The 26,479-nt window shown below is 36.9% G+C and overlaps 1 protein-coding gene across 1 annotated transcript in view; it reads right to left on the bottom strand.

The window, feature by feature from the left end:
• Nucleotides 1-26,479, bottom strand: part of map3k5 (mitogen-activated protein kinase kinase kinase 5) — a 67,086-nt gene that overhangs the window by 20,712 nt on the left and 19,895 nt on the right. The window contains exons 3-12 of the mRNA XM_041252320.1: nucleotides 26,185-26,208; nucleotides 18,805-18,998; nucleotides 17,220-17,388; nucleotides 16,154-16,260; nucleotides 12,999-13,169; nucleotides 10,486-10,598; nucleotides 9,296-9,455; nucleotides 5,300-5,453; nucleotides 4,623-4,730; nucleotides 98-147 (exon numbers count right to left, since the gene is read on the bottom strand). Of these exons, the coding sequence (XP_041108254.1) occupies nucleotides 98-147; nucleotides 4,623-4,730; nucleotides 5,300-5,453; nucleotides 9,296-9,455; nucleotides 10,486-10,598; nucleotides 12,999-13,169; nucleotides 16,154-16,260; nucleotides 17,220-17,388; nucleotides 18,805-18,998; nucleotides 26,185-26,208 (1,250 nt within the window). The remainder of the gene's footprint in view (nucleotides 1-97; nucleotides 148-4,622; nucleotides 4,731-5,299; nucleotides 5,454-9,295; nucleotides 9,456-10,485; nucleotides 10,599-12,998; nucleotides 13,170-16,153; nucleotides 16,261-17,219; nucleotides 17,389-18,804; nucleotides 18,999-26,184; nucleotides 26,209-26,479) is intronic.

Genomic DNA, 26,479 nt, shown 5'->3' with positions numbered 1-26,479 from the left:
GAAACATCCTCCTGACCCATCAAGTACAACGGCTTTGTATCCGCAATTGTGCTTTTAGAGGAATAAAACAACTCTATAAAATAATTTGGAAACTTGCCTTACACCTCGGATTGAGGCAGCTGTAAAGTTCCACTCGTGAATCCCCTTCTGCAGGTTGATCCGTGTGGAGGGAAGACAAAAAGACAAAAAACAAGATACATATGAACACGCTGCAGTTAATATATTTAACCTGACCCATCAGGATGTGTAATGAGCAGTCATAGCAGCGTATTGGCATGTAAACACAACGTAACGATTCACACAGTTAAAACTAAAATTAGGCTAAATAAAACTCAATAATACTATACTGATATTTCAACAAACAACCTTTTTTTAAGCTTGAAAGATCACTTGCGCTGTTATTACATTTATTCCATCTTCTAATTACATTTAAAAAAAGGACCATACGGTTATTTAGCTATAGAAGAAAACATAATCTTTACAGTGCAGTGTTATTTTACTGGTCTTTATTTTGCTTTCTATAGTTATGCAAGTCAAAAGAAATTATGTTAAGTATACTAAATTACAAAAGCGGAAAATGTGACATCATTTCATTATCACCTAATTTAGGAGTCTCCAAAGGGTTACAGTTTGAACCTATATTAAAGGCCTATATCTTTCTTTGACCTCTCTAATATTTAACTTGTATCAGATATCATTGCATTATGGTATTAATGTTATCATATTTACTAAAACTTTTACCTACACTAGGAGAAACAGTTTCAAAATTAAAAGCAACTTACAGCTCCTTACTTACAGTGAAAACAAAAATAATTATACACAGCTTTAACATACAGTATTTATCATTGAACATTACTGCAGGATATACAGTAGAGAGTCAATTATCTGATCTTTGATCAACCGAACGCTCCTGTAATCACGTGACGAATTGCGTGTGGCGTATTATACACACAGCTGCTGCTGCTAGAACGGCTACGAGATTTAGGTGCCAAAAAAATGACCAGCAGACTGAGACAAATGAAAGTTACAGAATTATTCAGACCACCAAAACCTTAGATGGAGCATTAAATTGCTGCAGTTAAGCAAATTAAAACAGACACCTCTGTCTTGATTTTTCTTCTATTTCGCCAGTAAAAGCTGGAGATTCTGTCTATGTTATTAAGCAGCTAAGAACCTTTATTTTATTCACTTCAAATGCAAGTATCAAAATATAGAAACATTTTACTGAATTTTTGAAGTTTAATGATTCGTAAAGTTCTGTAATGTGTCAAAGTTGTACTAAATTGTATTCTTTGACGTTCAAAGTTTGGTATATGGTATGTTTAATTACAGTATTTCATTATCTTAACTGTAGGTGTTAAAGTTTTACTGAATTGCATTAATTCAATGATTTGTAAAGCGTTGTAATTTTGTATGCTTAATGTGATAGAACAGGTTACTAGCTGTATATAATCAGTAGGTACTTGTGTGTGTTAACTGTTCGATTATCAATACAAATCGATTATGCAAACTTATCGGTCCCAGATATTTTGGATGTTGTTGATCTACATCATTGGTTATCTAATCTCTTACAACCAAGGCACTTAAATACTGCTTTATGCCTAAAAGGTACACTGCTGTGCAAAAGTCTTACACATGTTGCATTTTTCTACTCTGATACATTATGAGCATCGACAATTTACTCAAAGCCTCCAGTAGTGTTTTCTACTATAACAACCTTGACTTGCATAAAGAAAGAAAAACACTGAGTGAAATAGCTTGCATCGTTCTATTTCCAATGCATGGTATTCAAAGCATAATCAGCAAGTACAGAGAAACATCATCTGTAATTAACAAACACAGGAGACTCTAGAAGACCCAAAAAGCTGTCTAACAAAGATGAGCAATAATGGGGCAAATATTCAAAGGTCTTGTGATTTTTCTCATCTTTCTCACAACTCTGCTTGCGTTGGGAATGTTTTGCATAAAACCCCAAGTGAGTGAAATCTAACAGAGTTGCAGAGAAACTGCAATTATTGCAGCGCTGCAGAAATTAAGAAATTAACATAAACTAACACAGGAAATCAACCGCAACTCTCGAGGTATAAAACCATCGCAACTTTTTGCAAAATAAAGACACATTATTTGGGCTTATCGAGGAATAGCTCCAGCACCTCTTCAGCTATGAAAGTAAAAAAAAATATATGTAATTAAATGTTTTGATCTTAAATGTGTTCTTACAATTCTCATTTTATTCATTCTGCAAGTTCATGCATGCACTAAACTGACAGTCCAATGCCTGGGATATTTAATTACTTTACCATTTACGTGCCATGAAGATGACTGTGATTCTATTGTTGTTTTTATACACAAATGAAATACGCTTACTTGAGTTGAAAAATGTCTGGAATGATACAAACAAATTCCTACACTACTTGGTTTGACTGAATGAGTAGTACACAACAAGCTTCAGCAAGCTGAACATTAAATTTCAATAAGTTGTTTTTAATGAAAACAAATATTGTAGCCTACTTCACTAAATTGAAAACTGGCTTCTGCTATTTTAGATACCACTGCTTCTGATTATACCACTGCTTAATAAAAGGAACAACATTTTATTTAGGGTTGGTGTTGAACTTAAACCCGTTCATGCCTGCCTGTACCCCAACCCCCACGCAGGAACACTGCCTGCGAACTTCCCCTATTCAAAAAAATATATAAAAACAATAACGGCCAGGTTCTCTCTTTCCATTTTTCAATGAATAGAATTTAATTAATAGAGAATAAAAACAAACCGAGCTAACAACTATCGAGCCTTATTTATTATTTATTTATTTTTTGCAATCTCCACACACTGTGTGTTCTGCTGGATTCACAGCGCTGATAATGTTAAATATAGACAGATATTACTACAACGCGGACCATCGGTCACACCAATGTTTGTGTAGGGTGGGTGTGTTTTTTTTTATTATTTTTTTTATATCAGTCGGCCTTCTGGAGTCATCTGAATGCCATTCCACTCTTTATTTCATTTTAAACCGTTTAAATGCCAAACCATAACAAAACAGAATAATAGTGCATATACACTGAGCAAAAAAAGGGGATGGGCAGTTATATATTGTCCTGCATTTGCCTTAAATTTATTTTTCTGCACATACTACTACCTGGCATATATGATGCAGAATACGTGATTATAAAATCTTACGTAGGCATACGTACAATACTCTTTCAAATAAACTTTGCTATGATTTTGAATGTGCACTTCTTAAGAATGGTATTGTCATTGCTTGGGCCCCGGCACCTCTTTCTTTACAAATTAAGCACTGGTAATTAGTAATGTTTAAAATAAACCACAAATAAATGAAACGTTTAAGTTGGAAATAAACTAAAATGTTATTATGTTTAATCAAAGTATAACATTGACTAAGGACTTCTTCAGTAGAGAAGTCAAGGAATTGTTATACTTTGTCTGTACATTCTGCCCACATGGTATTTCCTCTTTCTGTTGCTCTGCTAGCATTTGCAAATTTAGCTGTCTGAAAGCCATGTCCACTCTTTACCTAGAAACAGATTGTCCTGAAATACTTCCTGCGAAATAATTAAGAGGAGTGTAACCAGTCTTAAGTGATTTCCATGCAACATAGTGATTTGAGAGCAAATTAACTTTTCAATTCAGCTCGTGGTGGTGAACTTGTGGGATTGAACAATGGTCAAATGGTCCATCCTTCAGTCCAAAGCACCTTTGACCATTGTTCCAAAGTCCAATTTCTGTGTTCTTGTGCATATTTTAGCCTTTTAGTCTTGTTCCCCTTTCTTAACAGAGGTATTCTCACTGCAACACATCCTTTAAGTCCTGATTTCAAGAGTGATCTTCATACTGTTGATGTGATGGACAACGACACCTGTGCCTCCTGCCAGTTCTGTTGTCAATTCAACGCTTGTCTTCTTTCTATTCCTTAAGGATATTATCTTCAAGTATTGCTCATCCTTCTTAGACAGCTTTTTGATTCTTCTAGTCCTGGGTTTGTCAATTACAGGTGATGTTTCTCTGTACTTGTTAATTATGCTTCGGATATCACACCTTGAAAATCATGTGATGCGAGCTATTTCACTCAATGTTTTTCCTTCTTTATGCAAGTCAAGGTTGTTATAGTTGTTATGAGTGGAGTCTTTGAGTAAATTGTTGATGCTCATAATGCATTAGAGTTGAAAAATGCAACATGTCTAAGACTTTTGCACAGCAGTGTATGCTACCTAGTATTGCCAGCACTCGGTCAAAAAAATTCAAACATAATTCCATGTTAATAAATTCTATCGATTCTCGGTTATGGTTAAATTTGCATACTTAGGCTGCTTAGAAATCTACTTGACGCACCAGAGCGAAGTGATGTAGCACCCTGCATCTCCAGGTAGACACAAGAACACAATATTGTAACAGTTTATTTTTTAGAATTAACTTTCAGACTAAAAGAAAAACAAAATGTATGCACTTTTATATTATTCACATCATTTACTGCATCTCATAACCATAAATTATTTCTGTCTTCAAGCTGCAGTGGAGAGGAATTGTACAGTACAGCTTTGAAGTGCATATATAATATCTGTTTTGAATCTGAAATCCCTTGTATTCCATTGGATAATACCTTATCATCCGGTACCACGTGCCATATGGACACAGTCTTCTCTTCAGCTTCATTGTTGATAGACAGATAAGAAGGCTGGTAGACTTTGGTGGGTTCTAATATCAAAACCTATGAAGTAAAAAAAAAAAAAAAGCAAGTTTAGAAAAGCATACGGGTTGCATACTCCTGCCTCTACTTTACTTTGGTAATCTAAACTCCCAACCCTTTTAGTAGCATACCAAACATGTTTGTTAATGTTTCGTGAGTCATGGTAACATTAACAGTTGTTTTGCCAAAAAGGGCAGAATGCTGGTTTATATATATATTTTATATATATAGTTTCTAATTTTCAGTTTCTAGACAAAACACCTTGATTTAAATTCTACAGGCATTTTATAAACACAAGTGTAACCGGTTACACCTGACAAAGCAACCAAATGCCTTAGTGGTAAGTAACTTTGGAACAAACTAAAATAAATAAAAGAAACTCCTCTCTGTAACATTATTGTTTGGGAGCCAATTTTGGAAGCCAATTATTTTTCATGGAAGAGTTCTTATAAAAGGTGTGGGTTATACAATGGTAGCCTTCCAATGAGGTTTTTTATTTTTATTTTTATTTTTTTTAAGTTTACTTAGAAAGCTCAAACAAAACTGAGAAAGATAAAGATAAAAAGTAACATGGGCACTGTCATACTCACAGGGAAACGAACTAAAGATAGTTCTTTCTTTGTGGCTTCTACAAGGAAGTCCATCCAAAAATCCATTAGCTCCTGCTTGGGGTTGGGCTGTTCTATATTCTGCTCCTTAAATTGCTGGTAAATCAGTATAGTCTCCACCAGTGATCTTAAGTACCTGCAGTTCAAAGAAGGGCTACTTAGGAACAAAACTACAATAAGAATGATTTAGTATATGCGCAAGAACTACCACAGATACAGGCCTGTAATATCAATGATCCATCCAAACGGGATAGATAGATTTAAGACTGGTTTCATAGACTCTGATTAGCATGAGTCTTCTACTGTACCTAAAATAAAATTAGGTAGTCCAAGACCTGAGCTAACTGGGGTCCAGCCCATAGCGAGGAACAGGTGAAAGGCCTGTTTATTAAAACATTATGAATTTTTATTAATGGAGAAGAAATGGTGTTCATGGAAGCACTGACTGCATTAGTATTCTACCATTTACCCTGGCAGACATGATTAACAAACTGAGGGATGCATTCCTCCATCTGTCAGGCATGAATCAGTAACAAAGAAAGTAGTCACGTAAGTACTGATACTAATACTGGGACATGGTCTTTAAATATTACAGTTTCTGCAATGCGTAAACTGTCAGGATTAGATTTTTAGCCTCTACTTGCAGAATTTTCACTGCACGGCAAAAAAAAAAAAAAAAAGGTACATTTTTCTTCAGTCATTCCTACTACTGTTATTAGTTGGTAATACTATTGCGCATAAAAACTATCTGTAGAGTAGAGAGAAATGTGGTGGAATTCAGTGCAATTAATTATATATGCCGTACAACCTCAAATAAGTACAATTATACTTGGATAAATTAAATGTTGTGATTTTATGCACGGCTAGGTGGCGAATCACCTTTGACGATTAATCAATTTCTTTGAATTTATTTTCTTCACAATCTCTAAATCTCAATCTCTTTGACCATGGCAATAGTTCCTGTAGCCCAGGATAAAGTACCAAATTCTGCTAGACTGCAGGATCTAAAGGCAGGATCTAGGTTCATATTTTCAAGAATATGGTATGAAAAAGTTAAATACATTGTAGTAATTGCAAACATCAGTGTGCATTATAATTAGGGATACCAAAAAAATGAAATCGGTGTACAGCCAATAAACATTGGAAAAACAGTGGAAATGGCTACTCAATTCACGTTGACCACCCCTTTCCCATAAAAAAACTAAACTTTCCCAGTGCAGCTAGGCAATGTGTCACCTTCCTGACTTGTACTTTAAACCCACCCCAACAATTGAGTAGCAGCACATTCCTATATTTCTATTGGAGACGCCACTTGCAAGATTTAAAATGAGATTACAATTAGAAATGAAGGCTTGTTCGCAAGATTTAAAGCTGTATTACAGTTAAGATACAGAGGATTTAAAACAGAATTGCAAATTGGAGAAATAAAAAAAAAAATGCCTACACACAAACCCTGAAGAATGTGCCCTAAGGATTTCGTTGTGGAAGACAGCAAAGGAAAGAATGTACAACTTAAGTGTGCAAGTACTGTTGAGTTACTACTATACATATTTTGATCCTAGACAATTTTCACAGAGGTCCTCTGATTTTTTTTTTTTTTTTACAGGACATCAGGACCTTCTGTACAATTTCAAACTCGGGTGTCCTGTGTCTTGTTAGTCTCGTGCGAATCAACCACATCAGTTTTATGTTAGAATTCATACAGCATTTCCAGGTTATTCACTTCAAAGCAATAACAGCCTTCACAATAAACCATAACATAATATTAAAATTGGTACGATCCATCCTGAGATTCTCCAGTTCAGTAAAATGCTACGATTGTGCAGAGCCAAATCGTAGAAGGGCAAAAACACAGAAAATAATTGGCGACTTTGATTAATGGTGCATTTGAAGAGAAATTAGTTATTTGCACCTTGCTTATTGGTTTACAAATCATGCACAAAAGCGCCTCTCTGGCCACAACACTGCATTTCCTTTTGAAATGTACAGACTTTCATTGAGGACACCTGGTTTTTAACCCTGTGTGTATCATGCTACAGGCAGCATGTTTAGAGGAGAAAAATGTACTCAGAAGTAATACATTTTTATAACAAATTTGTAGCTTCTAAAACAAAGTATAGGAACAGTTTTGCACTGGCAGAAGGACACATTACATAAAACTTAATTTAATGTTTCAAATGTTAATATTTTTGGAGGGGGGGGGGGGGGGTTATAAGCACAATAACCCACTTCAGGATGTGCAGTAAGACAGATCTTACTTAACTTTTGTGTCATTGAAAAGTCATTGCCACAGAAAATAAAAATTTCTCTTTGTAGATTTGAGGACATTTTACTGCAGATTTCCATATGGAATTATATTTTGTGCAAGGGAAAGACAACAGTAATGTTAAAAAACTTGTGACAAATAAGCCCTTAAAAGCACCCCTACACACACACAAAAGTTTTAGAACACCCCCATTTGTCCAGTTATTATTGAAATTCAAGCAGTTCAAGTCCCGTGAATAACCTGAAATGGTACAAAGGTACGAGGTAAACTGCCAGAGCTTAAAAGAGGTTAAAAAAGGCCCTTTTCAGGGAACAAGTAATGGGTTAACAACTTACAGCTGTTCTGCAGAAATGGAAGTAAATTAAGCCTTGAAAGTTGATGCTAACAGTTCCTACAGGTGTCCCACCTTTTGTTGATTACTTACAAACCCTCTGTCTGTATAAAAGCAGTGTTGGAACAGACTGTGTGACTACACCCTCTTAAGCATTACAGTACTGCATGGAAGTAGCATATTGCTATCATAACGGCGAGAAAAAGGCAATTAACAAAGGAAGACAGACAGACCATTATAACCCTTAAAAGTGTAGGTCTTTCCTTTAGGGAAATTGCAAAGAAAGCCAAGGTGTCATTGAGTACAGTTTCCTACACCATCAAAAGGCACTTGAAAACTGGAGGAAACTCTGACAGGAAGAGGTCTGGCAGACCCAAAGCCACAACAGAATCAGAAGACAAGTTTCTGAGAGTCAACAGCTTGCGTGATAGGCGGCTCCCAGGACAACAGCTTCAGGCCAACAGCTTAACACTGGTCGAAGTAAGCAAGTCTCAGTTTCAACTGTGAAGAGAAGACTTCAAGCTGCAGGTTTGACAGGTTTTTATACGCCGTCGAGTAGGCGAAAGGATGGTTCCTCCGTGTGTGACACCAACTGTCAAACATGGAGGAGGAAGCGTGAGGGTCTGGGGCTCTTTTGCTGGATCCAGAGTCGGCGACTTGCTCTGAGTGAGTGGCACCCTGAACCAAAACGGCTACCACAGCATTTTGCATCGCCATGCAATACCCTCTGGTATATGCCTAGTTGGTCAGGGGTTCATCCTACAGCAAGATAATGACCCAAAACATACCTCCAGGCTATGTCAGAACTACCTTAGAAGAAAACAACAAGACGGTAGGCTTCAAATCATGGAACGGCCAGCACAGTCTCCAGACTTAAACCCCATCGAGCCTGTTTGGGATGAACTGGACAGAAGGGTGAAAGCAAAGCAACCTACAACTGCAACACATTTGTGGGAACTTCTGCAGCAGTGTTGGGAAGAACTTTCTGAACAATATTTGATTTCCATTGTAGAAAGAATGCCACAAGTGTGTTCGGCTGTTATATCAGCAAAAGGTGGCTACTTTGATGAGTCAAAAATTTAGATTAAATTTAGTTAAACAAAACGATTCCATGATTTCTTTTTTGTCTCCAATTGTTTATTTGTTCTATGCTTACATTTCAGAGTACATTGAGACATTAAACTGCGTAAATTTCAATAAAAAATGGAAAAATTGAGGTGTTCTAAAACTTTTGACCGGTAGTGTGTGTGAGTGAGTGTGTGTGTGTGTGTGTGTGTGTGTGTGTGTGTGTGTGTGTATATATATATATATATATATATATATATATATATATATATATATATATATATATATATATATATATAAAAACATTATATCTTACCATATTGGCGCCTTGAGTTTGAAAAGTTTTTCGGAGGCCTGAATCACCCTCTGATTGTCGTTGGCTAGGATACTGGCCCCCAAGAAGAATCCCACATCCCAGTAACTCTGGAGCTTCTCAAGGCTCCCCTTCTTACCAAGTAGGCTGCTGAGCTTCACACCTGCATCGGAAAAAGCTTCCTGTTACACAAGTTCAATAACAGAGCACTTTACTGACAACCAATCTTACCATTGTTGGGCTGCCAGTAAAAAATAAGTGGAGCACTCTACATGAAACAGTATACCGGTACTTTACCTGGCACATCCTTTCTGCTCAATAACATTCTCCAAGTAAGCACGTTGTGACACACAATGGACTATATCTTAAAGTCCCATTATACAAGACTATGAAGGCAGACATCATTCTGACAATTCCTCTTGGAAAATGAAGATACAGTATGTCCATGTTTCAAGAAAGTGTATTAATCTAGATGCCACATACAATGTGATACATGCAACCCATTGTATAGAAAAATGCTGTTGCCTGAAACTTGCCTGACCTATTGCCTGAATTGAGCAGTATATTATATTTACTTCAAACTGCTTGAGCCTGTAGGATACATCACATTATTGTATGAGTTATGTGATTGGACCGAAATGTGTTTTTTTTTTTTTCAAAACAGAGAAATGCAATAGGTGAAAACTAGTAGCCTTATGCCTACTTGTATTGTAAACCAGCATGGACATCATTAGCAACACAAAGGACCTTGGCAGAGATACAAACTGCATGATTTAAAGAGGTTTTCATCTTGTCAGTACATTTTTTTAACACCCCAGAATAACCTGTAGGATCACAAGCTGCATGAAATGATGTCATACAGTGCGCTGGACTTCATATTAACCCTACTTGGCTCTATATTTAGCTTTCTGACTGTCAGTCACAGGACACCGAGTTCTGTTCTGTTCAAAATTTCCCTGACTTCTGCTCTAGTTTCCATTTCTGACATATAAATGATAATGATAACATGATTTAATTTTTTAATGCACAACTGGTGGGTGCAGGGCAATTAAGCTAGCCTTTAATCTATCAAACAATTACAGTTCATTACATTCAACCTTGTTTCTACAGTAATACAAAAAGTTTGGTAAACTTATAACAGGCTTGTTAAATACATATACATAAATATTAGAATTATAAGTGTTTGTAATTACCAACTTTTCGAAGTTCAAAAGATTTGTCAAAGTGGTGCCCAGCTGCCAGGAGAAGGACTGCATAGTTGATCCCTGAATGTAGTGTTGGCTCTGACTCAAATCCCCTCTTGTACCTAGGGAAATAAACAGTCTTTCATTCTGCAGTACCCATTTGGGAAAGCCATTCATTCACCTTACAAGAGCTAACGATTAAAAAATGTGCTCCCGAGTGGCACGTCGGTAAAGGCACTCCACGTGGAGTGCAGGATGTGCCCTATAGCCTGGAGATTGCTGGTTCGAGTCCAGGCTATTCCACTGCTGGCTGTGGACGGCAGTTCCAAGGGGGTGGCACACAATTGGCCGAGCACCACTGCCTGGAGTGGTGAGGGCTTAGGTCGGCCAGAGTGCCCAGAGCTGCGTGGCTCTAAGGTGAAAACAAGCAGACAGCTGGCAGCACATGTTTCAGAGGATGAGTGTGTTCATCTTCATCTCTCCCAAGTCAGCAACGAACTGGGCATTTCAAATTGGGGAGAAAATGTGCTAAAATACAGCTGCTGATTCCAAATTAAAAAAAAATAAATAAATAAAGAAAAGCTGCAGCTTACTGTCAATTTTCAGAAATTAGATTTTTCTTTTTATTGATTACTATTACCATTATGACAGGGCCAATATAATGAGGGTTGAGTGTATTATAATTTAAAACAACCTCCTCCACTAGAATTTCTAACGCCTCTGTGTGCAGTTTTAGTTTGCATTGCCTCTGCCTGTCTCCTGCGGAGGGCTGTGCCTCTCCACCTTTCACAATAAGCCACTGACCAAAAGATATGCCTGGACTGCTGGGGCTTTTTATTTCACACTGGTAATGGGTAAGTCTCGGACACTCATCGTGCCCATTAAATTATCGCTCACAATACATGTAGCGTGCACGCTATGGTATGTAAAGTAGTGTGAATGTAAATTAATGCGTTCTGTTAGTAAATGGGACAGCAAATTTAGATTTATGGTGCACGTCAGGTTCACTATTTAATATGCACATTACAGCTACATATAGTGCCTTTTCGTAAACGAGGCCCATAATTTAATAATACAGACATTTGCTAATTCTGTTTCAATCCATTTAGAATGATTCTATGGGCCACACTCATAGTGTCCAAAGAGTTAACTCCGACAGTATTTGAAGAGAGGATCAATTTTTTGTTTGCTATTTATGATTTATTACCCTCAAGCTGTGTGTTTTCGGCAGCTAGCAATCAAAATGAAGACATCAATCTCAAGCACTGCAATAAAATACCAAGTTATGTATTACCAGTGTGGCTTGAGTACATGATTAAAGAAATACATTCCCCAAATCCCATGCCTGGCATAAGGAACATATGTCTGCCAATTTTCTTCAACTGAACACTAACAAATATGAACTTCTAGTAGGATCTAAAACTCAACTTAAGAATCTAAATATAGCTGCCCTGAAACTCGGAAACTGTCTGCTGCTGCCTTCCCCCACAGTATGAAGTCTTTGTGTACTTCTTGACAGCAACCTCTCCTTTTGATGCCCACATCTCCTCCGTGGTCAAATCTTCCTTCTACCATCTTCGAGACATCTCCAAAGTCCGTCTGTACCTTTCCCTCCCAGATGCGGAGATACTTTGTCATGCATTTGTCTCCTCTCGACTACTGCAACTTTCTATATTGTGGTCTCCCGGCACACACCATAAACCGACTGCAGCTAGTCCAGACTGCTGCTGCCAGGATCCTTACCAGATGTAAAAAACTTGATCACATCACCCCCCCCTCTTGCCCAGCTGCACTGGCTACCTGTAAACTTCATCACACAGGTCCCGGGTACCTCCTCAACCTGCTGACAAGCTATGTGTCTACCCGCAAGCTGAGGTCCCCCGACTCTAACCTGCTTGTTATCCCCAAGCAAAAGTGCACCACACTTGGAGAACGCTTGTTTAGCTTCATGCATCAACTCTTTGGAACTCTCTCCCAGCTTTGGTGTGTGATGCTCCCACCGTCGCTCACTTTACATCAACTCTCAAGACCCACCTGTTCTCGCTTGCTTTCCATGCTCTTTAAGACTGATATCTGCTATTAGCTGCTGTGCTGCTGCTACTATTTCACATATTATGTTACTATAATGTATTATGCACTTACTGCATCTTGTAAAGCCCTTTGTGATGGTGGACCACTATGAAAGGCACTATATAAAATAAAAATTGATTGATTGATATTAATTTGAAATGTTAACTATAAAACATCTATGTTAACCCTGACATCCTGGTGGTAGTAACAGACTCTTACTATTATTTGTAAACCAGAGAAACAGGAGGCTGTGATAAATGTAATGGTCAGCCAGTTTATTTGAATTAGGGCAAACAATTAAATGTGTTTTAATCTGTCCCTCATGACAAGCTACATATTGCTTTATTGCTGCCAAATATTTACAACATCATTTAAAACATTTGTTCTTATTCATTGGGTGGTCACAAATCTCACTACAATGTAATATAATATAGAACTAAATAGACTCTTACCAATAAGCACCACTGTCTCTGCTTTCAAGGTCAGTGAAGTGAGAATCCAAAAACATGTCCTTGTAGATCCTCCCAACCAAACAATACATGTCTGATGCAGCCTGCTGATCAGATTGCACCAACGGTAACATTATAGCAAGGGCCTTCTCTCTGTCCCCGGGCAGATTTCTCCTAGGGGAAAAAAGAGGTGTAGAGATGTCTAGGCAAGCAGATGCTGTATTCGACCCTACATATCCTGTATAGGTAGACAACTTTGTAATTGAATGAAATACAGTAAGAAAAAAAATGAACAGTGAACTAAACACTTCTTGGAACTTTACTGAAAGCTTTGGAAATGTTCAAACGAAAAGACAGAAACATTGCTAACTCCAGACTTAAAACGGCAGGGAAAATAAGTTGTTTCTGTCACCATCAACTTTCACATTTAAAAGGTATAATAAACTATTATTGTTGCCCACATGTAATCCTAGAAGTTGATTCAGAACTATCACTTTAGTACCACCTGAAAACTAAAAGTGATAAGAACTACTTACGACAGTTTCTCTCTGTAGTGCTGTAGCACTGACTTGGCAATACGTTGATCCCTTTGGGCTGATTGTGCATTGGAAGCCAAAGGTGCAGTTTACAAATCAGGATATGGCTCTTTTGACATCTGCACTGGCAGTGGATGTGTAGTCTTTGGAACTTACTGTTACACAAGAGCCAGGTCGACACAGATTACCACTACATGCTTAATGTTAGGCACATGGAAGATGTGTGGACTAAACTAAACCCAATCATGCTGGGCTGGTTGCCATGGCAGTCGCTTCAAACGCCACTTACAGGAAACCAGCCAAAACACTTTGTCCTAATACTGCCAGCCACAGATTTAAAGCAGCTGTAAAGTTCTTACTACTTGAGTCATTGACTTTTTGTATGGCTCTGGAAGAACTCCCTGGTAATCGGTATATCTGCAGCTCTTTTAACCAAAAAGGTTGTACAGCGCTGTACTAGTTCAGAATACAGAGGCTGCAGTTATCACATATTGCAGTGATTTCAAACTCTTTAGGCTCCATACCCCTTTCCAAAAAATCTAGTCTACCCTGTACCCCCATCTGAGATAGGATCATACTAAACCTATGAAAACAGAAAAAATGGTACTGTTTAATTACTAGGCTTAAGTTGATGTTAACGGAAAAAAAATTAAAATTAAAAATGCTTACCTACCAATGTGATGAATGTGCCTGCTTTTTATCACATATTTCAGTAAAACTACACCCTGATTAGTAAACACTGCAGCCCATACACAAGGGTATGTTATTCTGTATTTTAAAATGAACCAATAGGACATCAAGTACAAAAAGCAGTAAACGGGTCATTAAAAAAATAAACAAGCCTCGATTTGCTGGCTCAGAAGGCACACAGAGAAGGAGGAGGGGCTGGAGTTCATCCAATTACTGTTCATGGAAAACTTTTGTTAAACTAATTAAATTTAATAAAATGAAAATTTTACATAACACTTTTTGCTATTTCAAAATCCAGACCAAGAAGTATGGCAAAACGAGTCCAAAAACAGGTTATGCTTTTGAAAAACAAAACTAAGGTTCTAATTTAAAAGAAAACCAGAAAGCAATTCTCAACAGAAGTCATGCATTTCTTCCAACAAATCGCAGAGAGAAAACAGATGGGGCATTTTGCAAATAAACAATTTAAAACTTAAATAGAGGCATTTTTTTTTTAAATCAGGTAGCAATAGGAACTGTGTGAATACTGAATAACACATTGAAAATGTGTGTTTTTTTTTAATTTATTTAACTCGAATGTTATCGTTGAACACTTGAGCTGGGACATTTAAAACGCTATGTGTGTCTTGTGCAGTATCGAATCCTGCCAGAACAAGCACATTGGTTTGAAGAGAGTATTTCCAAAGGCTAATTTTGATGATGCAGTCAAAAATGACTTTCAGCAAAATGCTGACATGTTAAAGTGTTTAGTGTAGTCTGTTCATTTTAATCAGCTGTAAGACAATTAAAGTTTGCTGATGGGCACTCACTGCATGATAAACGCACTCAATAAATCTGGAGTAGGGAATCCAGTTCCAGACACTTCCCAATCCCAGGAGTTAGGGGTTGATTTTTTTTTAATATTTATATTTATTTATTTTTTAATCCTGCGATTCCATTTTCATAATAACAATACCGCGCTTTTGCTTCTATTAGCCCAATAATTAGCGGAGTACATGCGTAGGCTAATGCAATCACTCGACAAAGGTGTTCTTCAGTGAATTAGTCACAGTATAAAAAACAAAGCATTGCAAGTAAAAATAAGTCGTATCGCTCCAGCACCTAAGTAAGTGATTTCACAGTGAGCAGGGCGGCACAGCTACCTGCTCAGCTCAATAATACGGTTATTTAAAAAAAAAAAAAAAAAAAAACTTCGATAAAACACACTGAACGGATTAAACTACAAACACTGAACATTTAAACTCCAGAAAGCAAACGTACTTAGTAAATACTACACGTTTTTAAAAGAAGCAACATCATACAATGACTTTATTTATTTATTTATTAGCCTACAGACTGCAAAACCACAGCCCTGCTATTTAAATATGTAACTTTGTGCTTTGTAACTGTGCGCTCAATGCTAACTCACTGTCATCAACCGGCTTAGTGTTTATAGTTAACCTCGGCCAACAGAAAGGAAACGTGCACCAGTACGGCTGTGATTTTATTTGAAAGCAGATTCAACATTGTTAATTCACAAAGTACTACAATGTGTTAGAAAAAACAACAAACAAACAAAAAAAAAAAAAAAACTGTGATCCGCCATTACGGGATTTTTCTCGCGTATCCTGAGGAGCGCTTGAGTACCCCCAGGGGTACGCGTACCCCAGTCTAAAGACCGCTGACCTACTAGACCATTTTCTTAGATCTATTAAAATAATTCTGTAGGAATGCTTTTGTGAGACATGTCTTAAACTAACTGTAATCTACAAATGAGCACTTTTCATCTGAAGAAAACCTAAAGACAGTACATCTTTCAGTGTCCTATGCTATGCTTAAGATAACACATGGCCCTGCAGAATGGATACATATTGGCAACAAGCAGCTAATACTTTTTAGACACCACATACTTTAAAAACTGTTTTTACTTACTGAATAAAAAACAGATCTTACCGATTTAGTGCAAAACCATAATGAAACTTCACATGAGGATGGGATACAAGATCAAAGGTTGGAAGTTTTTCCAAAGTTTCAACCAGCTGCACAATGGAATCATAATCCTTAGACACACACACACAAACAAAAAGAAGAAAATCAGGAATGAAACATTTTTCGGAAGACTATGCAAACATACTGTTCCTCTGCAATGTGCTAATTAATAAAAATAACAGTCAAGCAGAAACCTGTTGAGGTTTGGTAAATACTTTTTTTGATATATTGGGGTCTATTCAATTGATCTAAATACTGCTGTATTTTACTTAACATAGAACCCTACAAACACACCAAAAATACACATAGGCATTTGATTTTCATAACCCTGGTACACACACATTTGTGTCCGATTGAAAAATTATTGGCTAATGGTTTCAAAAATTACCCTTACTTTGCAACAATGGCCTTATCCAGGGTTATCCAATCAAGGTCATGGAGGGCCATTCCAATCCAGGTTTAACAGATAAAACTAGATAATTAACTACTTTTTTGTATGTTATATAGATGAGGGTTATGCATACTACTGGGATAGTCTTAGACACCTTTATTGTTTTAAAAAGACCCATAGAAACAAATGAACAGCACATCATTCTGGTGTCAAACTAGGTTTGACACCAAGCATACAAAACATACTGCAGGCCATGCACACTTTTGGCCAATAGACCATAGGCAAGGACTAACTTTAAGGTCATAACAGTGAACTGTTTACTGTCTTGCCAATGTGGTTGCAAGCTCTCCAGTGTAATATCTAACAATTTATGTAACTGCTTTGGTTAATTATTAAATATCAGATCATTATTTAGAGTGCCAATTGCTGTATTACTGTCTCTTAAAGCTAGCCAATAAAAGACAGGACACACAGACTTGCTATAGACAACCGTTTGATCCATTCTAGGTTTTAGTATGCATTTACTGGAATAGTAGGCTAATATCATATCATTCAATGATATTTACATAATAGACACCCTTTAAATATTGTGCTTATTGGTTGTAAAGTACATCCATCTGTTGAGGCCTATACTAGTACCTGAATATCCCGGTAGGTTAGAAGCAAGTTAATAACGATGTCTGCTGAGAGACACTCAACATTATCCAAGCGCTGTCGTATCCTTGCCAGTTCAGCAGCCAGCTCCACACCTGTGTACAGTTCCCGGGCTTTTCTGATGTCATTCAGAATAGTTTCTCGGAAATACTGACTGCAGTGGAACACATTCTTATTAGAGTATGCAAGGTCAAATAGCTTTTTTTTAACACAGCTGCTGTTATCACACCACAAGGTTTAGATAACCTGTAACAGGATCTTGTTTGTAATATATTAATCAGAAATATCGATACAAGACAGAAATGGATCATAAAGGAGCAAAGGTCAGGACTTGAATACAACCAAATGTCTTTCTTTCCGTGCTGAATTGTGACTTACAAGGCCACTGAATCAGCTTTCTGAAACATCTGTTAAGAGCTGCATAACTAGATGGAATATACTATTCTAGACTGCTTAGTAAACCTGTTGGTAAATGACATTTTTTAAGAGTTATAAAAAGCTTCCCTCACCAGACAACTTTTTAATAACTTTTCATGAAGCTAAATAAGAACCAATCCAGGTGGCACCAATATCCTTGCAGAAGAAAAAATTATTTACTTCTGGAACGAGCTGGTGGCAATCCAGTGAAGTAAAGAGTCTGGTGGTACTCGCCATGGCAAGCTTAGGCATTGGATTGCATTACAGAAAACAACGAACAGGTGCAGGGGTTGCAGAATAAATCCTTGAAAAAGCTTACTAATGCATTCCAACAACTATTTCTGTCGTAACTATAAAACTCAACAGTGCTAAATTTAGAAATACTGAAAGAAAGACTAGTTGAAAAGACCTCTGTTTTTTTGTATGAATACATTCAGCCGATGCTTTTTAAAAGATCTTTGCTGTCATACAATTTCCAAATGAGTCAGAATTTCTAGAAGCCTCCAAAAATAATGGCTAGAACAATACTTTGTTTTCCATTTGTAATTCATTTCCACCGATTCTGCACAAATCTCCATTCTCAATGCAGAGATTGACAATTTAGTTTATGAAGTTTAGGAAATAGTCACAATGAATGGCATTGCTAGAGTAAAAGTTGGCAAAATAGCTGCAGTGAAGTAAACTCTAGCACTACAAGAGTGTTCCAGTTTCGTAGGTTTACTTGTGCTTGTTTCAGTTTTTTTTTTTTTTTTTAAGAGCAAATACAAGCAAACTGATATCTGCTCTTAAGTGGATGAAATTCTGATTCTGGAGCAAACTTTTTATCAGGTCGTAAGTACTTTTCTTGGGGGTAGCAGAACAGGATCTTTTGCCCTTGTTTTGTCTGATTTAGAATGTACATTTCATTATCAATATGAACCCTTTTGTAGTGTTTTTTATCATTATCACCACATGCTTTTAGTCAAGTTTCTTGCTATGGCAGTTGTTCAACTGCTGGTTGGAGGAATACATTTTATAAGGGTCACATACATGCAGCTGTCTTGGCTCCACAGTTACTCCTACTTTTAAAAGCAAGCAGTACTTGTCACGGACTCATCTGTAACTAGCACCCACTTACCTTTTTTTTAGTATTTCATTAGCAACCAACACTTACCAACAGCTGGCCTGTGAGACCTTCAGCAGCTGAGTAAAACGATCTACCAGAGGCATACAGATTGGCCCAAGCAGCATCTCAAAGCTTGGCTGCATTAACTCAGTCAGTCCCTTCATTAAACTGCTCTCGCAGCAGTAGACTTTATTGTGTGGTGTTACCATATATGGTATAAAGCTGTAATTTCCGGTGCATGACTGTTGATAAAAAACAAACTAAAATTAGATATTAATCTTATCAGAATAGGAAGTTAGTGCCATACTATAACAGCAGAAAAAAAAAAAAAAAACTGTCTAATATTTAGTACACATTGCATTTGCAGAAAGATAGAATATAAATCAAAGCTACATTGGTATTATTACAGTCATAAGTATGGCCACTAGCCTGGCAGCTTAATGCTACGAAATGCTGGACATCGATGAGGAGATTCACTGCACTCATGGGTACAGGGTACAGAACTTTCCCTAAATTCACTTTAGGAGTGAGGTTTATCACAATGTTTGGACAGTTTTTCAAGTTGCATATACTATTGATCACCTGGTAACACAGTGACCCAAGTAAAGGCAGAAAGTTCTTGTGGGTAAGCAGCTAAAGTCCAATCTTTCCCAGCAACGGTGATTTAAATGTACTGATACTACAGTAGCTTTCCTTTGGAAAACTGTATGAGGTCAAATAGCTGTTTAGAATTATCTATTTTAGTGCCGTCTTCAAAGACTTACAGTGCACGACATAGGGGAATTTACAAGCAGTTTAACTAACTTCTCATTGTGGAAGTAGTTACTTTGAAAAGCTGCTGCAACTAGCATTATATTGGCATGGGGAACCTTGCAGTAATGATGTCTACACTGTGCCCTAGATTTGTGTAGGCCGATTTAAAAAATCCTGTTTGAGGTGTGACTGCTTTGTGGAAATTCTTTCAGGTTTTCTTTTTTACAGGGGTGTGCAATTCATATCGCCCGATGGCCGGGACAAGTTTTTCCATTATACTTCGCTCGTTTGACAAATTGCTTTTATTTATTTATTTTTTTCTATGTTGCTTGAAAAACACTCTGGGTATATTTCTAGAGAGCCATGCAAGTTTCAGAAAACTGAATTGCGGAAGTCTAGCATCTACACACCAAACATTTTAAAAAGTGTTTGTCCCAACCCCCTATCACTGTTTGGCTAGCTGTGGAAAAAGCTGATCTTCTATTGGTTACAAAGAAACCCTGAGGTATTATTTACGTTTTCTCAGTTGGAATCAGCCATCCACAAAGGGGGCGGAATCACAACACCAGAAGTCATCGCCTTAATGCGGTAGGCGATGTGTCAGTCATGGATTGGAGGATACGCGATTGCACTCGCTACCGAAGGGGGCGTGGCTGAGGGTATATCAGGGAATGTGGAAAAGCAATCTGTTTCTTTGTTATGGTTATGAAAGGACCTGTGTTTTTGTGTGCTGTTTTGTTTCTGTATTAAAACTTATGTTTGTCGTTTTATAGAAGGCTAATATCCTACAGCTGTAGCTAAAAAGCCAGCAATTAAACCCGGACTACAATTCACCATTGTGCACGTACAAACCTGTAAATCACCACTTTACTAAGAGCACTCACTCTGGACTTGTGACCGTGCTGTGTTTGTTTAGTGTCTATTATTATTTCAGGGCTGAACCCTGTGGTTTACCTGCGCAATACACATTGTTGTGTAGAGCCAGGTATTATTATTATTTCTGGTTGCAAAACAAGCAACCAAGCCAAATAAAGAGCTGTTTAACTGTGAACTATGTTGTTTCAAATCATTCCTGAGCACTGCATCACCTCTACACCTACGCACTACAAACCACTTGGACACAAGCCTACTGTAACTACTGCATGCATTTTGGTAGAAAAACAGCAAAAAAAATGCAGAGGTTATACACATTAAAATCTAGGGTTTAGCAGTTATAAAACTGAAAGAACAGCAAGAAAAATCAGGAATTCCACAAAGCAGCAGTAACAGATGGCAATGATTTTGTATCTGTGATGCAACAAACTAAAACAGCTGTACATCAGGAGTTTAATTCAGCATATAGAGAAAGTGGGGAAAAAAAAAGACAGAAGCTATTTTTATATTTGAATAACTCCAAGTATTGCTTATATAGTTGTACTCTTAGTATGTTACTTACATTTACTAGAAAATGTGTTCCAAACTGCACTGAAAGTAACATTTCCTTATTAATTTGGCTCAAGCACAATGTCTCAAGTAAAATTAGAACACACATGGAAACTCCCCAATTTAAAAGGTAAGTTAATGGTGGCAATTCACCAACCTAGCAAAATACAAATACAAGTTTCATAGCACGAACACATCAGTCAGCAGTTACTTATTTTAACCAAGTGATCCTGGTTAAAGCTGATCTGATGCTCGCCTGATTTTCCAAGAATTAAGATCTGAAATAAAGCTGGAGCTCAGTCTGTACTGGTTTCACATTGATGAAACCTGTTCTAAAAGTAAAGCGTAATGCCATTTGTTGTATTGCTTATAACACCCAGAACCATAAATGTAACTCGCTTTCCAAAACTTGGATTAAATTATGGAGTATAACACGTATTTGTTTCATGATTTTTTGTTTGGCTTAAGGACCCACATTTCCAGTTTATAAGGACATGTCTACAAACTACTGAAAATCACATTTATATTACAATGTAGTGTACATTTGTACCAGCTGAGTTCTACTGTATATACAGAGCGTGAGACAACAATAACCGCACTGCACTTCTATGAAACTTTTCAGGACAAGTCATACAAAAGCACCAAAGAGAAGTACTGTGTGTTGATTGGTGTGTTCAGATCATATGTTTGTCACACTTCCCTGCACTGTAAATGTGGCACAGTTCTCCAGTCAGAAGCATCATCATGTCTTCTAGTGTCATATCTTTCTGTTGCAAGTTTTATTAAGTATCATGGTATTTGATGTATGCAGAACAAGATGACATCTAATGGCCCTTAAAGACAGAACAAAAAGAAAACAGAAATAGGACTACCATCCCCAGCTGTCACAGCTCCTTTCTGAACCTCGCTCTGCAGCCAGCTTAACTAACAGGAAAAGTAAAATCTCACACTCCAGACTCACTGGAATGCACTAATCACGTGTATCTTTTCTGCAACAACATATATATTTCTTACTACCGAGATATATTTTGTTAGTATTGGTTGGTGGTGTTGTATCTGTCACAATGGTTAAAACCCTTGACGCATGCTTAAACAAATCTGGTGTGCGTGAATTAGACCAAATGCCCTTAAACACAAAACCACCTTATAACAACTAAGCCACTTATCACTGCTAAGTCTGGAAAGGGAAGTAACAATTAACTCCCATCTGCTGCAATACATCACATTAGCCATAAATAAAGACTTTATCCGTAATGTAAACCATGCAGTGCTGCAGTCCATCCTTACCTACAGTATACCAAAAGCAGTGCAGTAAAGCACAGTAACAACATGCTACAGGACAGCAAATCACAAGTACAGTAAGTACAGTAAAGCACTGTAAAAACCATGGTTAGCCATACCAGAATGGTAAAGTGTAAATAACTAAATTAATAACTTGCTTAAAACTACCTTTTGAATAGATGTCTTAAAGGAACTTTTGCATAAATGGTTTTATTTATTTTTTTTAAGTTGAATTTTTTCCCCCTCATACAAGGCCAGTCATAGTAAACAATGTTCCAAGGTTCGAAGTTAGCGAACGTATATTTGGTACCATTTTGCTAAATGTTCTACTAGCTTTTCATGCAGTAACATTTCTGCAATTGTGAAGAAAGGTATTGACGCAGTTTTTTGCAATGTGGAGTAAAGACAACTAAAAAGTAATACTAGAATAAGGGAAATCTTTGCCTATCTTTTAGTTATTTAATTGTACACATACATTGACTTGCACATGCATACATAATGCATTTAATAAATACAAGTGGCATTTGTCTTAGTTTAAAATCTCAATGTGGCAGTTGATTTACATACTGTCACAATCGTATAAGATATGTATCAATCCAAGGATTCATCTCAGATTCAGCTGCATTAACAAAACAAAAATTAATTGATCGTAGATTAATTAGATTAATCGATCAACAGAAGACGTCAAGATTAAAACCCCTATATAGTAATTAAAGCGTGTATATGCATGTGTGTAGATATACTATGCTTGAAATATGTATGCATAGCTCAGATATTATTTGTAATACTGTATTGAAAAAAAACACCTAGAATACATTTTGATTCAATGTATCTATTTTTACACACAACCGATAGTCGTTATTTTAATGTGTATTAATAACGTTTACATACATTTATAGAGGGGCGTGGGGTGTAGTTTGACATGACACCGGCAGTGCTGTTGCTGTACCCAGTGAGAAAGAAACTGTAGTCAAGAAAGTGGAACTATTTTTTAACATAGACAATATAGATGTTTGTGATGATGTGGTTTATTTTCTTTTTTTGCATACTAAAGATGTCTGTGAAATCCTCAATGGTTGTGCTAGGAGGTGACATTATATGAGTGGAAACAAGGGATTTTTTACCTCGAATGTCGACCTTTCCATTTGAAAATGTGATTTTAAAGGAGACATCGCTGTATCGAGGAACAATGTCCTCAACATGATTGCCAATCCTTTCAGGGCCCTCACTAACATTCTCATTTACTGCCACTACTACCATGTCTTATGCTCTCAAAGTTATTGCAATAGAAGCATTATACAGCTGAATTTCTGTAAAATCCTCCATGAACTCATAAAGAATCATCGCTTGCACTATTTTGCTTGCCATTTTAAAACTGCTCGCTCCTAACAGATCGTTCGATAACTGCCAACACATGTTACGGGGCGCCACCAGAGAGCGCTCTGCCATTGAACGCACTCCAGGTGTTTGACTGCAGCTAAAAAAGATGCACTGATGGATTCCCCCTTTTAACATTAGGATACTCTTTCCATTACAGAATAGGTCCATTTTCCAAATGTGTAGCCTATTTCTGTACCATTCCAAAAATCATTCTACAATTTAGGATATAGTAAGTCCCTAAAATACAGAACTTAGCCAACAATTTTACGTTGTTACATTTCATTGACACAACGCTACAACCCACTTTGTTTGTGACAAGGCTTTGCTCAAATAAATAAGTGGATTCCAGGAGATGCCGTCTCACTTACATATACGTATACATACCTACCTACCTCACTCACTCAGAAGCTCAGGAGCTCAAAACATTGAAATCAAAACTCCAGTTAGGGGGAAATGTATCCTTATGTGTTATGCTTAAATTCAATACTTCAGGTGTTTTGCGCAAGCAGCCCCTGGAGTTTACTTCAGTTAATCACAGCGCCTTCAGTAAGTGACGGTTGTTACACTGACACAAAATAGAAGAAAATAAATGAAAGAACAGATAAGCAGCCCGGAAACTGCTATAATTAAGATTTATAAAGAGCATGTAAACTGAACAGATTTGTTTTACAAAGTTTCTGTAAACTGTAAAATGTTTTATATCTATAAAGTGTTTGCAGTATAACTGGTGCTGTAAATTTGCACATTGCTGAGCAGAGTAGAACAGGAAGTAAGAATGGAGGAAGTTGATGTTCTTTGTTTTGTTACTAGTTTGCTATTAAATAAAGTGGAACATACTTGTTTGTAATAATAACAACAACAGCAGCTAAAACAGCCCAGGGGTTTGAATGTTAGTACCATGCGCCTGTGGTTGGCTCTGGCATGTCCTCCCAGATGCCAGTTCCCGTTGATGCTCGGTGAAGCCTTTAGGCGACCGGAGGCAGCTGGGAGGTGCATGGGACTATATATGAACGGTCGGTGTGCTTTAGCTGTGTATATAATTGTACTTCTCATGCTAGATAATAGCATTCCATCTATATAAACATTACTTTACACTATATAATGATGTTTTGTCATGAGTTTATAGGGCGTTGACATGCTAGTACACTCTGAGTTTAAATATTCATCCCAGGCACCTCCGGGCTTGCCTGGGTGTCTCTGGGCACTTCCCCAGGCATCTCCAGATGGGTTTTAGGATGACTGACTTACTGACGCCATAGCAAATCGGAGCCAAAAATAACAGTATATAAAACATAATAATAGTTTAAAAATGAAACATCGGGTGAATTTATTGCAGATGATAACGCATTATTTTATTTTTATACTGTCATCTAGTCGACACATGTTAAATGTACAAAAAGCTGGATTAAAAAAAACAGATCAGTTATTACCATTTAAACATATGGTATACACGCCTAATCAGAATGAAACAAATAATCCTTAAGATTTTTTATTTTATTATTGAATGGAGCCAACACACAACCTAATACATTACTCTGCTACTATCTTGTCAAGTAGGGTGATACAGTTTTGTATTGATTATTGGGCCACTTAAAATTGTATCCAGGCCAGTACACTATCTCAGGTGGCCCAAGGGGCCAGTAGTAAACTCTAAATGTAGAGCCCCGTGCACTTTTTTTTTTAAAATGCACCCATCCTTATGTGTAAAGTGGTTATGAAGTTAGGCAAAAATTTGCATTCTCCAGACTCACTGGCATGCATTAATTATGTGTATATTTTCTTAAACAATACATATTTTTGCTAGCAAGATATCATATTTGTAGCAAACTTACAAATCTGTGCCACATACACAAGTGTATATATGAGCTAACTATCTATATGCAAAGCATTTTAAAATGAAACATTGAACTCTTCTGAGCAAACAGGTAGAAGGCAGCACATAATGTTACAGTCCAAATAAAATAAGAAGCATTCAAATCAAAAAAGAAATTGCTATACCAGTGACTGACAAATGTGCTATTCAACTGATTAACTGCAAAGAGAAAACCTCTAAATAACATGCTTGAAGACTGCAAGAGTATTTAGAAAAGTAAACATGGTCCTGGGGAAAAGAAACATTATTATTAGACAATGCAACAATAAATTAGTCAAACTAATGGCATATGCAAATAAGATAACTGATTTCTGACAACACACACACATACAATTGTTATCTCTGCCAAGCTAGGCTACCAAGATGGAATATTAAAAAAAAAAAAACAAAAAAAAAAAAACAATTATATATATATATATATATATATATAATATATATATATATATATATATATATATTCAGATCTTTCAGGGAATGGTTACCAGATTAACAACTAGACAACATTTTTAGACTAGATTTATGGGAGGATGAGCTGAATAAAATGAGCCTAAGCCTGAGCCTAAATGTGGAATATTGTTCCATGGAGCACTGCCAAAAGAAAGAGAAAAACATGTGATGTTATTCTGGTGGGAAATAAGGCCAGAACAATGTAAAGCTATTCATCCAGGAAGAGGAACTAGTAGCAGCAGCTTAAGATACTGAAAATAACTTATACTCACAGTGTTCTTCTGGAAAATGATTTCCTGAAAAAAAAAGAAAAAAGGAATTCATTAGGAAATGAAGACAAACCTAGCTACCTATCAAATAAATTATTATTTTAATTATCACTGAAATATTACTTCCTGAACAAAAAAAGTCTCTTTGAACAACGTTACTGTAGCCTGCAACTCACTGGCATGAGACATCTGTGAAATCAACAAGGATCTCCAAAAGCTACATTTACAATCTGGCCACATACAGTACCAGCACTGTAAAGAGAAACCACAGCTTACCATTCAGCCCATGCGAGTTTAA

The sequence above is a fragment of the Polyodon spathula genome, chromosome 6 (genome assembly GCF_017654505.1).
Source record: "Polyodon spathula isolate WHYD16114869_AA chromosome 6, ASM1765450v1, whole genome shotgun sequence".
NCBI lineage: Eukaryota > Metazoa > Chordata > Actinopteri > Acipenseriformes > Polyodontidae > Polyodon > Polyodon spathula.
Note: the sequence above shows the minus strand (reverse complement) of the source record. Positions and strands in the feature narration are given on the sequence as shown.